This window comes from Lolium perenne, chromosome 4 (genome assembly GCF_019359855.2).
Source record: "Lolium perenne isolate Kyuss_39 chromosome 4, Kyuss_2.0, whole genome shotgun sequence".
In the NCBI taxonomy this organism is placed as follows: Eukaryota; Viridiplantae; Streptophyta; class Magnoliopsida; order Poales; family Poaceae; genus Lolium; species Lolium perenne.
The window spans coordinates 366,274,956-366,291,544 of record NC_067247.2 but is presented as its reverse complement, the minus strand read 5'-3'; the positions used below and the strand labels follow the sequence as shown (position 1 = coordinate 366,291,544).

Genomic DNA, 16,589 nt, shown 5'->3' with positions numbered 1-16,589 from the left:
GGTGGTGGCTGCCGGAGGAGGAGGAGGAGAAGGTGGTGGGTGGTGGTAGGAGGAGGGAGGAGAAGGGAGGAGGTGGTGGTGGTGGTAGTGGAGAAGAAGGGAGGGGAGGAGAAGTGAGGAGATGAAGAAGTGGTGGAAGAGAAGTGGAGGAGGAGAATGGCGCCTTCGAAATTCAAAATCCGGGCCAAAACTTCTGTGGCGCATGGGATGAAGATGCGGCACAGAATTTTTTTTTCGATTTTTTTATTTTTGCAGGAAAAAATCTTGACTTTGCCATATCTTTTTACTCTTTTTAAATTTGGCGATTCTAAAAATTGTCCAACCGGGCAAGCCCTTTCTCATTTGGATGTAGAATTTTCGTGGGTATATTTTGATATATTGTGCATTTTTTTCGAGTTCTTATGCAACCAGAAATTCAGTTTGATGATTTTGCTAGCCAATTTTACAAAAAAAAATCGAAATTCATTTTTGTTAACTCTCAATGGTACTAGATGACATAATATATGGGCATCTCGAAGGATTTTATTTTTAAAATTTTCTATCAATTTCTTTTGTATTTTACAAGATAAAAAAGCGATCCACTTGGGGGTAGAGTTGCATGGAGAGTAAAAAAAAAAACCCGGAAAAATTCTGTCGTTGATCGAGAGTGTCCAGACCACAAGGCTGGCAGGCCCTATCAATCACTATCGAGGTGGCGCGACGGAAGACGATCGGTCAGGCTCGAAACACAATGGTAGCAAAGTCGAACCGGAGGTCCGACCAAGCTCTCGGACAGCAACTTGATTACAGGAGCCGTGGGTGTAGCTCATAAAAGAATCATTTGGCTACCAGATCAAAGAAATAGTCCGTGTGATGATATACGGCGGCCATGGCTGACAGATTGAAAGTTTGGATCACGCAAGCAAGCAGCGGGTATAGAAGTGGCACTAATCATGACCAACAAAATGGAACTTTGGACTGAAAGTGGCTACAACTGCACCCCCGTCGTCCAAAAAAGCATGCTTGTAAATACCACTAATATAAACCTAGTCATGCCACTGGCCTTAGCAAACAAAAGTTGCTGCATCACCTACCTCTTTTCTCCGAGAGAAACAAGTTTTTCGGTTACACAAAACTCTGCTTAACGTTCAATAACCTTTTTAACAACTAAAATATTTGTCCCTACAAATACAGTGTCAAAACTTCTATCTATTGTTGTGCACCAGGAATTGAGATAGGGAATAGTGGCAATCAAAACAAGCTCATCTTATTTACACGGTTCTTTCACTATATGCACCTGTATACATAGAAAGACAACTTGGAACAGAAAACGAACAGAAGTGCAAGTACACAGCACCACGCACCATTTCTATTCCGTCCATATATACTCCGGAACGGCAGGTACATCCCATTTAAAAGATTGGGTTGCATCATCATACTGTAATGTTGATGCTCTCCGTCTTCGACCAGACAAGCCCTACCATTCAGCGGAACAGCTTAACCACTTGGGCAGTCTAGTCCTCCATTCTTAGTTGCGTACCATGTTTTCTCTTCCTTTTGTCCCATCAAACCGTAGTCCATCTGAAGATCACACCAGGAAGAAGACATTGTTGCCAGGAATTGGCAATATTACTTGTTTTGATCTCCAGCTGAAACAAAGACTTGTGTGTGCTCGTTTTCAAATGTGGAAAGACGTGAATCTGAAAGAACAGAGAACATCTGTGTCTCCACGAAGAGCTGCAAAACATTAACTTCTATAAGAATACGCGAGCATCACAGTGACACATAAGTACCATAACAAGAAAAGAAATTAGGAAAAGATGGCAAATCCTGAACTTGTACATATATTAGCCATCTTCTAAAGCTACGTCAAATCATCTCAACGCAGCTTACTCCGTACCAATTTTACATATTTATTACCATCAAAAGGCACATGAACACTGAAACTCTCAGATATATAAGGAATTCAATGTGGAGAAATGGATTGTGAAGCACCTTCATGAATGGTCGTTCCTTTGAGGGGAAGGAATCAATAAAACTGTCCTTCAGAAGCAAAGAGACCTGATTAGACAGAAAACCAACATTATTTAGTCCATTTTATTATGTTTGTAAAAGTAAAATGTCAAAGTGGCATCATGGTGTAAAGTGCAGAGACAAGTGTATAGAATGCTAACCCTGTCATTATCCGACTGTACATTGGTGATGGTATGATAGCGCAAGTCGGAACAAAGTGACTCCAAGTAGGTTCTCAGAACATTAAAGAACTGCCAGGATGCCTTAGCCTGCAAAATAATAGCCAACAAGTACCATGCTTATCTTTGAAACTACTAAGATGGAGCATAGACAAATTTGTACATGAACAGGATTTGCTAAGGAGGTAAAACTGTCTTCTCGCAGGACAGAGAATGGCTTCCAATGAGGATGGAGACACACTCCACATACTAAACAAAAAATAATACCTGAACTTCATTGCATTTATAAATAGGATGTTTCTTGGCCAGAGCATTCTCACATGAAAGTCTAGCATGAATTGGACTGAGATCTGAAATAAGCTCCTTGTAACGCGGAAGTTGAGGCAATAAATTTCCCTTGACCTGCTTGTTTGTAATTGGAGAAACTAACATTCAGTACAGATGAATATTTTCACAGGTTCACATGTCAACATAATTAGCAAGTTGACAAAGATTCCATTTGTTACAACAATAAAAGGTTCAGACATCCTTTTCCAAGAGTGTTTTCAATATTAGGAAAGAACGTGTCACACTTGCCTGATCTTTCTGTACATTGACTCTGACAAGACTGGACGCTTTCATCTTGATATCAGGGGGTTTATATTGGATACCAGCCTGTAGAAGAAAACATATATAATCCCTGAAAGTTTGGCTAATAGTGACAACCTATCATAACATGGTTCAAATTGGCAAACATGCAGAAATTGTCAATTGCAATCCTTAGTGATTCTTTAAAAGAGCAACAACCCAATAAATGAACTTCGAAGAATATTAAAACTTACAATAAAAGGGACAGGGGCATCAATGAAATCAATCAATTTTCTTGGTAGAACCTGAAAAGCAATTGATTATAAATTTATCACTCTTTCAGTTGAACATAAACTCAACGCATATATATCTGTTTAGGTAAATGTAAATGGTTGATAACATGTTGAAATAGACAAAATAAATCTAGCACATTTGTTGAATTAGATCAACATGTGAACTAACTGATATATCAAACCGAAAGCCACCAATGATCGTTGTTTGGCAAAATATCAGTGACACTTTGCAAGCACACCTGCTTCCCAACTCTACAAACTTTTTTTTTTGAGCTCAAAACTGTAGGGGAGGCCCTGACAGTAAATTCTATTAAAAGAAAACAATATGTACAAGATTGAGGGAGGGAATGTACAAAAGGGCTTAGCCCAGGGCATAGCCCAAAGGAACTACAGAGCTTCTAGCCAGGCTATAAGGGGGAATTTGAGGTCCTTCATTCCGTAAGAAAGAAGGAAGAGGTTCCTTTTGAAAGAAAAAGTCCAAGCTCTAATAGAAGGTGTTTCATTTTCAAACATAAGACCATTCCTATGCTTCCAAACATTCCAGCAAACTGTAGCAAAAGCTTCAAAGAAAAAAAGGTTTTCCAAAGTTGCATCTAGCCGCTGTAATCATCTGGGGGAATTCAAGACCATCATTGATCGTGATGTTGATTTTTTCCCAGCACTGTCTACTGAAAGTACAGCTCCAGAAAAGGTGATCCCTGGTTTCCAACAACCTAGTGTAACAAATTTGAAAGAGACCATTGTCTTCAAAAGTGCAGCTTTTCCTTATGAGCATATCGGTCGTTCGCAAGGAGACAGAAGAAAGATTTTATTTTGGGTGTGCATTTTGATTTCCAGATCCATGGAGAGAAAATTGGAGCTTGAATGTGCTGAAAATTCAATTTATAAAACTTGGTGGCAGAGAAAAGATTACCCCAGCTATAAGACCAAAAGTCATTACCATCCGCATTCCGAGCAGACCTTGTTTGTTCGATTAGGTGGTTAAATTCATGGAATTCCTCAAAAGCTTGGTTTCATAAAGGAAGGAGGAAAGCATCAATGGGGTCACTCAGGTCAAGGATGTTCTTCACTGAGGCAAGTTTGTTAATAGCAAAGGAATGGAACCTTGGGAACCTTATCATCGGGTCCAATTATAGCTCCAAAAGAGAGCAGTGTCACTGGAAGCAATGGAGCAAGAGGCAATTCTTTTAAACTTTGAGCAGAGTTTGACAATGTCTCCACCAAAAGGAGCTAGAGATGTTGGTGCTTTGTGGAGAAGAATGTTTTCCTTATTGAAGAATTTGTGTAAGAATTTGATTAGGAGGGCCTCATTATGGGCAGTTAGATTTTTGATACCTAGTCCCCCTTTAGACTTTGACATGCAAACAAGGTCCCATGCCGCCAAGGATTTAGGTTTATTGGAACTCTCTAGTTTGCCCCAGACGCCAATTCTCCTAGCTTTATCCACGATTCCAGCAGCTCCATCAGCTAGCTTAAGAGTGCAGAGATAGAAGGTGGGTAGAGAGCTAAGGATGGCCTTAGTCACCATGATTCGTCCATCAAGAGAAAGAAAAGAGGCAGTGGCTGTAAGGCGATGGTTGATCCTTCAATAGAGGGAACCAAGGTATCTAATACGGGGTCTGGTTAGGCCAAGCGGTAGTCCAAGGTAGGTGAAAGGGAAAGTCTCGAGCTTGCAGCCAAAAAGACCAGCCAGATGTGCCATTTTCTCATTAGCGAGATTAGGTATCAACTCTACAAACCAGGGGAATTCAAGACTATCATAGTCCCAACTCTACAAACCTCATAACTTGTTCACGAAAATTGTCTATTTAAATTACCAGTTTATATTCTTCAAAAAGATAGTCAGCTACAAATTAATTGGACAGCTTAAATGTAAGGGTGGTGGATGATATTTTAGATTTAGCATTAACAGCACCCACTAGTTTCACCAGCTTCAGCTTATTCTGTTACATGGTCCTTCTGTGACCAACATGGTATTCCTAACCCCAAGCGAATAAAAGCACATGCTCCCAATCCCAACCCCAAAAAATAGATATTGCCAACATGGTATTCCTAAAATCAAAACAAGGGAACTTCAAAATTACAGGATAAAACAAAACTCACAGGGAGCAGCAAACTTTGCCACTGGAATGGCCTTATCATTGGTATAACCGACAAAACGATAGCTGACACTACACCCTGCAGTCAAGCATTTGAGAAGGATAGCATAAAACTAGAGCACATCGTTATACAGCTCAGCTCAGCTACTTGAAAGACCATACCAGATTTGGGCATATTACTACTATTTGCTTCTCCAGCAGAACTCCAGTTAATAATGCTAGCATCTGCAGGAAAAAAAAAGAGTGACTACGCACACAAAGCCAACCATGATAGCCAGTACCACTTCTAATGTCAGGGGAGTTATTGCAGGCTTCAAAAAAAGGGAGAGAAATAAGTCTCATTACGATCCCCCGTAAACTAATTTTCCGTGATACATGATATGACATATAGTAATACATACAAATGGAACTTCATAACTGAACCAAAAATGGGAGTAATATAACATACACTTTCCAGGGATAAAGCACGACAAACTGTAGCCATAGTCCATACTGATAATGCAAGAGCTTCTTCTGCAGCAACCAAGCAGGCATTGACAACGACCTATAAAAAATGTATGATTAGTGAAGGAGCAGAAGGTACAAATAGTGCCGTCAAAATTCAATTACCTACCACATTTGTTTCTGGCGAAGTCAAATCATTGTCCAGATTTGTGTCTCCTAACCCCAATAATGATAAGCCGGGCCGGGAGTATTTAACAGGCTGGAGATGTTCGAGAGGTTGGAAGACAATTTCTCCTCCACGAGGTGGCACAGGAAGGGCATGGTAACCACAAACAATTTGTAGAGATTCGTTATTGTGTGCCTAAAATATGAATTATGTGCACGATCAGTGAGGACAAGAGCCATCAAACGGAAGTCATGCAACTACTATATTAGACAAACCTTGGCCCATCCCATAACTTTGTAATCATCAACAATAGTTTCATTCTTCATGTTTACTTCATCCTCTTCTTCATCTGACCCAGCACATTTGACTGAACTGTCACAAACCATAAGAATACTCAATTAATAAGGTAAGTGGCGTGATGGTACTGGATGTACCATAAATCACATGATATGCATTCCAACATCATCACTAATAACTTCCTAAATCAGGTTTATTATGATTTCAGATAACTCCAAGCAAATGTAATAAACACCATAAATTGTGCTCCATAATTGCAGTAAATAGTTTTCAAATTATCAGGGTTACCTCTGCAAAGACTCCATGCTCTGTGTGCGTCCTAATCTTCTAGACATAAGAGAATCAGTGGACAGAAGATCTGGGGACATATGTCCATTCTCATAAGTACTACTTGCACTTCCAAAGCTATCACAACGGGATTCCGTATTCTCTGATATACAGTCTTCGAATTGTTGGAAACTATGTCTTCCTTCCTTCTCAAATTCTTTTGCGTAACTAGAATCTGAAGTCTCACTAGCCGATATACTTTCAGGAGAATTAGGTTCCCAACTCCTGAATAAATAGGAAGCGGCGTCTCTTTCTGATGTAAGCCTCGATGAAGAAACAATACCTGATATACTGTTGACAGGCACAGCATACTCCATCCAGTCACTGTACAAAAGCCCATTTGAAGATTCAAAATCCGCTTTAAATAGATCTTGTTCTTTCAAGGAGCGAGGGACAGGCTCTGCCAGAGCAATTTCACTGGCAAACTGTGTTATCCTGTCAAGCCTCTCCTGTGCAATTATGCTGTTCATATAATTGACAGTCAACACACCGATCATATGTTAAATATTGAATTAGGGGGAGAGAAAAAACTACATGTGATTATTAGCTGAGAAAAATAGTAGTATATTTGCTGGACAAACCTGTTTAACATCGCATAATGTAGCTCAAAAAAGGGTACCCTTGTAAGTAAACAATAACAACGCGGTGCAGAAACCAAGAAACGGCTTGGCTTGTAGGAAGTCTGGTTCAAGGGTGAGACTGCTCCTAGTATACCAGGAGCTCTTTGAACAATTTCCTGGACATGAAGGCAAACACCATAGAGTGGTGCATTGTCTGATACCTGGTATCATCAACAACAATTACTATGAGAAGAGTAATGAATAGAACTCTTCAGGAATATTAAAATTTAAAAATAATTAAAAAAACAAACAAACCTTTAGGGAGAAGATAAAGGACAGATCATCTCGACACAGATGTTCCTATGTAAAAGATGTCATATAAGTTAGCAAGTTCGATTCAAAATGAAGCATCCATTAAGTATGCAAACTGCAGACAACTCATGTTGGAACCTCATATGCAATAATGCAAGGGGCATCAGAGATTACAGTTCAAAAGTAAAAGCAAACAATGGTCGCCATAAGAATATTGTGTTTTCAACAAAAATAATCCCACCGTTTTAAAATATAAAGCATATATTTTTTTTCCAAAGTAAAACTGCGTGAGGTTTAACCAAGTTAATACTCCCCCCGGCTCAAAATAATTGCCTAAAAATGGATGTATCTACACATTAAAACATGTCTAGATACATCTATTTTTGTGCAATTATTTTGAACCGGAGGGAGTACAAAAAACCTATCAAACATCTACAGTACTAAATAAATATTGATTGTTTTTCCTATAAACTTGGACAAACTTTACACAGTTTGACTTTGGACAAAATGTATATACCTTATATTTTGGAACAGAGTAGTATAAGGTTAGCAGATTATTCATTGACCAGCAAACTTCCATATTTTCTGCTTGACTCAAACTAATATAGTAAAAGTACAATTTTCTAGCAGCTATAATGCAAAAAAAGTGAATTCCAATTTTTACCCTGTAGTTGTGCATTTGTGACACATATTACCCCATTTAATGGAACTTCTATCAAAATATCCCATTTAGGAGACTTTGAACACGGTTTAACCTCAGTTTAGCATTTTGCGTGTTATATTGTTAGATAGGATAGGCATGATACGTCGATGTGGCATGGCAAAACGTGTAAATATCAGAGGGCATCGTCGACGATTATATCCAGAGTTCCAGACTTATTTTATTCACATGTTCCATTCAGCGCCGTCGTCTTAATATTTTTGAACCCCCATCATCACTTGGCACCTTGCCAATGGACACGCAACGGAAAGTTTTCACCTAAAACGAGGATCCAGTGCTTCTAAAAGGGGTAATCTACACGAATTTTCACTGGACGGGGTAATCAGTGTCACAAACACATAACTAGAGGGTAAAATGTGGAATTCACTCTAATGCAAAAGTTAGCTAGAATTGTTTAGTATCTCAACAATTACTAGCTCGTTCATAGAAGATACTGAACAGGTTTACTAAATACCACAGTAGCAAGAGGTTGCCATATCCTGCTAAAACCAAATTTCACCTGCCCAAATATCACTTCATTTAGATCACTCATGGAAGGAGTCCTCTCTACTAAGTGAGCCTGAAATTTTCAAATAAAGAAGAATCAAGAAATTTACAGCAGAACACATCTTTAAAAAAATAGAGGATAGAAAAGGGAAAGAACATTTTAAAGAAGCCAATAGGAGCAGTACAAATTCAGCCAGAACATTATTTATATAACCTTTACGCCTTCAGGAAAACAGAAAGAGGGCAAATCGGCCTCCCTGATTTCCACTCCCTTTCCAGGTGGATATTGGAAAAGAATCTGCAAGTGGAATGCCATTTTGTCAGTTGTTATTAGAGAAACCAAGGTAACGAGTAGATCAGAAATGAACAATCAGATCCAGCAAGTGGGTCTACTGTCTAGATGCAGAGCTCCAAGACAAATCAGCATTAATGTTTGCTTTATGTTCCAGTATAATGAACTAGGATACTGAAGTTTCCAGAGCTTACAGGACCAGATCAAGGCTTTACAAGATTGAAATAAAACTTGTGACAAGGAGCAATTCAGATTGTCACTCTGAAATTTTATCAAATGATCAGAAATTTCATTAAAATCATGATTGTCACTCCTATAAAGAGAATTAACCATGGTATGCTATGCAGAGCCACAAGAATACCAGTTTGGCACTCAGTTGAGAAAACCGACTTGTTGGTCCTCCTTCCCCACCCAAAAATAATAATCACCGACAATAGATCCTATGTTCTAAAGAAAATCCCACAAGGTGCATTCAATACAAAAAAAAAGGTAGTACATCAAGTTTTTTAAAAAAAACATCAGTTTTGCGTGTGTTTTTGGTTTTACCACGCAGTGCACAGTGTGGGTGCTCTACAAGCTTTTTCATGCTAAATGAAAAAAAAATACATACAACTAACATAATCACTAAAAATAAACACGTTATGATGAAACACCTTAGCGTGCATTGTGAATAAATGCAGTTATAACTGATTATTACCTGAATATTGCAGATAATTAATATGTGTCCTATTTTTGCACTGTGAGTAAATAAAGTTGTGGATGAGTGAACAGTGGTCATTAAACAAATACAATCTTACATGATCCAGCTACATAACCTATATGATCAAAGCACTTCTTATACTCTTGAGCACAACCTAATCAACTCACAAACTTACCGAACATTTTAGCCATAACATGTAATGTACACAAAATCACAAGATAAGAGAAGAGGATAACAGACTAAAAAGCATCATCCTGTTAATAAAATTTTGTTACAGAACATAAAATTCAATAGGAAATTGTTGCATCCAGGGGTGAGGGTGACATAGACAAATTCCCCTAAAGCAGAAGAATTGCTCTTGTTCAAGAAAGCACCATACCTGTGGTTCCATGGTTGGTATTGGTCCATGATACTGATCTTGTCTAATATCAACAGCTTTCTTTTTTGCAAAAGCATCCTCAATGACTGTCACATTTGCATAAGAATGAAGTCCAACTACAAAAAAATGTTCAAACAGTGATGCCGGTTCCTTAAATTGCTTCTGATCCTGAAGAGTCATAAACATATTACATATAGATTAAAAAAGGGAAAGTCCACACGAAGTACAGATAAGAACTGCAAGAGAAACTAAAGGAGTATGTGAATATAAAGGTGCTAAGTCACGAAGGCTCCGCTTAAAACTTATAGGTATGGGGGAAATTCCATGTGCTTCTAGGAAAGCACTTTGGTGCTTGGGACATATTCTCTCGAGAAAACATACTTCGAGATGTTCAGTAATTGTATCCAGCAAATAAGAGAAAGGCTCCACACGAAGTACAGTTATTGTATTTCACTTTGGCAGCTCCACAGTCACACACTCAAATACCTCTAAGCTGTTTGGTTCTTGGCTCATAAAAACAACATCACGCATCAATGGTTTCCTAAAAGTATGAAAAATGTCTCCAATGCACCTACAAACAGTAAAATACAGTATAATAATTTACTCGTTTGCTTACCAAACTAACTAGTGACTGTTGTTGAACCATATACATGAAAAAAATTAGGATGAGGACCACGTTACTAGCTAACGGTAGATAATCATATTTCTTAGAGGTACTAAATACAACTCCATGAATGAGCAAAATGAAGGTTGTGTTTACGATAAAGATCTGTGGGGAAACCAAGGAAGAACAATTGAATGTTTTCGTAAGAGTAAAAAATGTCTCCAACGAATCTCCAAACAGTAAAAATAGAGTAAATAACTTGGTCGTTTGCTTACCAAACTAACTAGTGACTATTGTTGAACCATATACAGCAACAAAATTAGGATGAGGTGTCAGAACACATGATGTGAGCTGCTATTTTTACATCTTACGGTGTGAACCTGCTCATTTATAGGTAAGCTATAAGATTCTCAAGACATTGGTATTGGTTTTACCAATTCAGTTATCGGCTTCAAGTCAGCCCGGTAGACATAAAATTGCATCCAAATGCACAAGTATGCTGAGACACGATTGAACAGAACAGGAGAGGTTCTGTACCAGAGCCTTGGAATGGAGTTGATACCACTGCCGCTTCTGATTCGCCATGGCCTCGATGTTCACCGTGGTCCGCAGCAAGTGCTCCCTGGGGCTCCTCTCAGCACCTCCAACTGGCCCCCACTTCCAGGCGCGCTGCATCTGCTGCCGGAACCGCTGGAAGCTGCTGGTCCGCACGTGCCGCGCGTGCTGCCTAATCTGCGGCACGGGCGACGACGACGACGACGACGCACCCGGCGGCCCGGGCGAAGGCGGCGCTGACGCGGACCTGGGCTTCGAATCCTCCATCCCCGGGGATGCTGCCCCCGAGGGGGCCGTCGAATTCCCCTCCTCCGTGCCCCTCGCGCGCTGGCCCGGCGGAGAGACGCTTCCCACGCCCAGTCTGCCCAGCCCGTCTCGCAATTCAGAAACCGAAGGCGACTCCTCCTCCGCCCCGTTAATTGCCGGATGTCCTGACGCCGAGGGTGACTCGTAGGCTTCCTCTTCAGCCGCGACGTCGCCCTGCGGTATCGACACTGACGGCGGCGACGACGAGACCACCGCTGCAGCCTCGCCATCGCGCCATGGTACTGGCGGCGCCGAGGCGGTCGGCGACCCCTCCACCGCATCCTCAAACAGCTCCGCCTCCGCCGCCTGCCCGTGGGACAGCGGCGCCGCCGAGGCGGGGCCGCCGGAGAGCGCCATATGCGCGGCGTGATCGAAGCGGCGCCGTAATTGAATGCCAAGGATCACCAACGGAAAGGGAAGGGGAAGAGGACGAGATCGTGGAGAGAATAATCAATGGTAGAAACAACAGAAAATATCTTTTTTCTGAAGGGAAAAAAAAGTTGCTTGGGAAAGGGCGTCACGTGAACGGAGGGGAGGGCCCGAGGAGGCCCACCTGCCAGGTAATTTCTCGTACCTGGGCATGATTGCTTGCTGAGCTTTTTTCTGCATCGGGCGAGATCTTCTCCCCAGAGCCATCTTCAACCAGGCTAATTCTATATATCCATGAATGAACAACAGTTTGTTTGATTCCTACCAACCTTTTTTCAGTTTGTTTGTGCACATTGATTAGTTACCAACTAAGCTGTAATCTGTTTATAAAGTAGAAATCCTGCTATGATTGTTGATCTACCATTCTCTGCTTTAGTTACCATTTTTACCAAGAGGTGGTCTTACCCCTAATCATTTTGAACAAAAAGAGAGCATAAGACCAAAATAAACTAACAAGCAGGACTATTATAACGTCGTTCACTCGTACCTACTTCGAAATTGCAGTTTAACACTGGTTTAGCCCTAGCTAATATCGAATGGTAATTCAGCACACAAGTATTCGACTTATACACACAGACATGACACAAACGGGAGTTGTTCATAACACAGCACGGCATGGAAATTCTTCTTCTTCTTCTTCGGATCCTGGAGTTGCCTCTGTCAGCCCACATAGCGTCCCCCCACTCTTGCCTCTTGTTCTTCCAATCAGTTTTATCGTTGGCAGCAACACCATGGCCAGCATCATTGTCGCCACATGACTTCATGCTCCTTCGGAAAGACCGAATCAACGCCCCATCCTAAGATCTAATAGAAATAACAATCAAAATAGACGATGTTTTCGTAACTACGCGGATTATGACCGTCCCAGCTAAGTAGTGGCTGGCTTCCGAGGAAACAATGGAAGAAATCATCGTGATGATTACCAGAGGAGCAATGATCAACGCAATGATCACATGGATACACCTAGCTCCAGTAGACAAAATAATCGGCCGAGGATTCCAAGACCATACAATGTGTCACCCGAAGATCTGTTGAATGGACCGTGCCAGATGCATTTCTACCTCGACAACGATGGAAGGAGACAGTCAGGTCATCTTCAGAAGGACTGTCGAACTTTCCAGGCTTTGCAAAGATATACAGAGAGCGCAAACGCGCAAGCAGCAAACAGGGGATATGTGCAGGGGCCAAGGAGCGAAATTCATGCACCCCTGCCACCACCACCCGCAAATTACTAGTGCGAATCAGCATCAGTTGCAACTTGCGGCGCCTCCAGGCAACAAAGATGACTTTATAAACACAAGAGGAGCAATATCGATGATACAGAAGGGTAGACCCTCGAATAGGTCGCATAAGTTAATTTCTCGACAAGTGTACATGGCAGTAACATCGCCTCCACCAACCACCAAGTACCTCAATTGGTCGGGACAGCCAATAAGATTCACACAAGAGGATCATCCACCTCAAGTGCCACGGCCAGGACAGTCAGCCATGATACTACCACCATTCATCGAGGGATATGACGTTTCCCAAATATTCATAGATGGCGGAAGCAGTCTAAATCTCATATACGCGGACACATTGAGGAATATGAACATCTCTCTAGCAAACTTGACACCAATGGACACGTGTTTTCATGGCATTGCACCCCAGAAACCAAATTATCCTTTGGGCAAGATTGCACTTGACGTACAGTTTGGAACATGAGAAAATTTTAGGAAGGAGAAGTTGGAGTTTGAAGTCATCGACTGGCCGTCGCAATACCACACCCTCTTGGGACGACCCGCATTTACCAGATTCATGGATGTGCCGCACTATACGTACCTGCTCTGGAGAATCCCTGGACCTAAGGGACCAATAACAGTCAAAGAAAGTTTTGTTCAGATAAGTGCGACAAGGATTTCCACAAGCTCTCCGAAACAATCGGGATGCAGACTGAGTATGAGGCATCCAAGCTCACCACCAACTACGACGTGTTGCCTGACGGAGGTAGATCCTTGCAAGAGCAAGCTTTCGACACCTCCAAGAATTCTAAGGAAGTGCAGATCCACCCGACAGATCCTAAAAAGACGACGTCCATCGCTTCTAACTTGAACAGCGCATAGGAAAGCGCGCTCGTCGAGTTCCTCCGTGAGCGCTGGGAAATCTTCGCATGGTGTCCAGCTAACATGATAGGAGTACCCAGGGAACTTGCCGAGCACCCTCTCAATTTAGATCCAAGAGCTAGACCAATCTGAAAATCTTTGCGGCGATTCTCCGAGCCAACCCGCAAAGCTATGCTATTTGAGATCCGTCGACTTAAAGAAGTGGGTTTCATCAAGGAACTACACACTGAGGCCATGTGGTTCGCTAACCCAGTGCTGGTCCCGAAGAAAAACACTGAAGTTCTCCGCATGTGCGTCGATTTCACGTGTCTCAACAAACATTGTCCAAAGGATCACTTTCCCCTCCCGAGGATCGACCAAATTATCGATTCCACGGCACGTTGCGAACGTCTTTCCTTCTTTAACGCGTATTCTGGTTACAATCAGATCCGCTTGAAAGAAGAAGATGAAGTCAAAACAGCTTTCATAACCCCTTATGGCATGTTCTGCTACAGAACAATGCCTTTCGGGTTGAAAAACGCGGGAGCCACATACCATAGGATGATGCAGAAGTGTCTCGCCACGCAGATCGGGAAAAAACGTCCAAGTTTACATCGACAAAGTAGTCATAACAACAAAGCAAGGGTCATCCCTCATTGATGATCTTAGGGAAACTTTCGACAACCTCGACAAGTTCCGTCTCAAGTTGAACCCTATAAAGTGTTCCTTTGGTGTTCCTGCGGGAGAACTCCTCGGATACTTGGTGTCAGCCAGAGGAATCGAGGCCAATCCAGAGAAAATACAAGCTATATTGACGATGAGAAAACCAACCAAGCTCAAAGAGATATAGCAGTTAACTAGACGAGTCTCAGCTCTGAGCTAGTTCATCGCAAGATTAGGAGAAAAAGCGCTCCCCTTTTACGCGCTCATCAAGCAAGGAGAAAAGTTTGTGTGGAACGAGGAGGCAGACAAAGCTTTTGAACATCTGAAGCGTACAATTTCGACACCTCCAGTATTGGTGGCACCACGAGAAAAAGAACCTCTGTTGCTATATATTGCGGCCACACCTCAAGTGGTTAGCACGGTTCTCGTGGTAGAGCGAGAGGAAGAAGGGAAAATTCATGGGGTTCAACAACCAATATATTTCCTCAGTGAAGTCTTATCACCATCCAAGCAACGCTACCCGCACTATCAGAAGTTGGCATATGGAGTTTTTATGTCAGCATGGAAGTTAGGACATTATTTTTCGGCACACCCGATAATAGTGGTCAACGAGGCGCCTCTCTCGAACATATTGAACAATCCGGAAGCCACAGGACGTGTCTCCCTTTGGGGAATCGAGTTTTCCCCTCGTGACATCACATATGAAAAAAAGAAAGGCAATCAAGTCGCAAATTTTGCTGGACTTTGTTGCAGAGTGGATGGAACTCCAAAACACGGGACCCCCAGATTTTTATCGAGTACCTGGCATATGAACTTCGACGGGTCCAAGAGATTAGAAGGAGCTGGAGCAGGCGTGGTACTTGTTCACCACAGGGTGACAAGATGAAGTACATATTACGGATGACCTTCCCCAATGCATCAAACAATGAAGCAGAGTATGGAGTCCTTTGATGCGCGTGAAACACATGTCCGTTGGGAACCCCAAGACGAAGGTGTGATGTGCACAGCAGTAAGTTTTCCCTAAGAAAGAAACCAAGGTTTATGGAACCAGGAGGAGCCAAGAAGCACGTTGAATGTTGATGGCGGAGGGATGTAGTGCGGCGCAACACCAGTGATTCCGGCGCCAACGTGGAACCTGCACAACACAACCAAAGTACTTTGCCCCAACGTAACAGTGAGGTTGTCAATCTCACCGGCTTGCTGTAACAAAGGATTAACCGTATTGTGTGGATGTTATCACCAGATTTTGGACAAATCCAGAGGTGGGCCGTAAGAGAGATGGGCTTGGAAGACTACACGTGGAAGATCTCTGAAGCGGCCTTGCACGGAGAATTTGGGCTAGTTTGCCCATGTATCTTTAATTATAGTAGATTATATCTTAGATCAAGATTTAGAGTTTGTATCGCACACGGTGGGATATTCCCACGTTAGAAAGTCCCCTGGACTATAAATATGTATCTAGGGTTTATGGAATAAACAACAACTCACGTTCAACCCAAAACAAACCAATCTCGGCGCATCGCCAACTCCTTCGTCTCGAGGGTTTCTATCAGGTAAGCGACATGCTGCCTAGATCGCATCTTGCGATCTAGGCAGCACAAGCCCCACGTTGTTCATGCGTTGCTCGTACTGAAGTGTCTTTGATGGCGAGCAACGTAGTTATCATAGATGTGTTAGGGTTAGCATAGTTCTTCGTATAACATGCTTACGTAGTGCAACCCTTGCATGTCTAGCTGCCCTCACACCTATCTCAGGTGTGGGGGCGGCACCCCGCTTGATCTTTATTTAGTAGATCTGATCCGTTACGATTGCTCCTTGTTCTGCAAGGATTAGTTTAATATCTGCAATAGTTAGGCCTTACAAAGGGGTGGAGGATCCAGCGGCACGTAGGGTGGCGTTCGCAAGCCCTAAACAGGATGTTCCGAGGATCAACTTCATGTTGGTTTTTAGGCCTTGTTTAGGATCGGCTTACGATCACCGTGCGTGGCCGCGAGGCCCAACCTGGAGTAGGATGATCCGATTATGCGGTGAAAACCCTAAATTGTCGTAGATCTAATTAGCTTTATCTTGATCAAGCAGGATCACCATATGTTCGTGCACCCCGTACGAATCATGGGTGGATCGGCTCTTTGAGCCG

General features: G+C 42.2%; 1 protein-coding gene across 6 annotated transcripts; it reads right to left on the bottom strand.

Annotated features, from left to right (window-relative positions):
• Nucleotides 1–1,120: 1,120 nt before the first annotated feature.
• On the bottom strand, nt 1,121–11,751 carry LOC127296682 (uncharacterized). Of its 6 annotated transcripts, none has more exons than XM_051326864.2 (18): nt 10,956–11,749; nt 9,815–9,982; nt 8,658–8,741; nt 8,412–8,516; nt 7,240–7,284; nt 6,946–7,145; nt 6,326–6,826; nt 6,016–6,112; nt 5,744–5,935; nt 5,579–5,674; nt 5,293–5,355; nt 5,135–5,209; nt 2,993–3,043; nt 2,748–2,876; nt 2,439–2,573; nt 2,154–2,261; nt 1,975–2,040; nt 1,121–1,716 (listed from the first exon to the last, which is right to left on the bottom strand). In XM_051326864.2, the coding sequence occupies exons 1-18, from the start codon at nt 11,634–11,636 to the stop codon at nt 1,609–1,611; spliced, it is 2,904 nt and encodes a 967-aa protein (XP_051182824.1). In that variant the 5' UTR covers nt 11,637–11,749; the 3' UTR covers nt 1,121–1,608. The 6 variants fall into 6 exon arrangements, 5 of the variants coding, with proteins under 5 accessions (XP_051182824.1, XP_051182825.1, XP_051182826.1 ...); XM_051326865.2 differs by having other exon boundaries at nt 8,457–8,516; XM_051326866.2 differs by having other exon boundaries at nt 2,748–2,825; nt 10,956–11,748.
• Between the last annotated feature and the right edge of the window lie 4,838 nt (nt 11,752–16,589).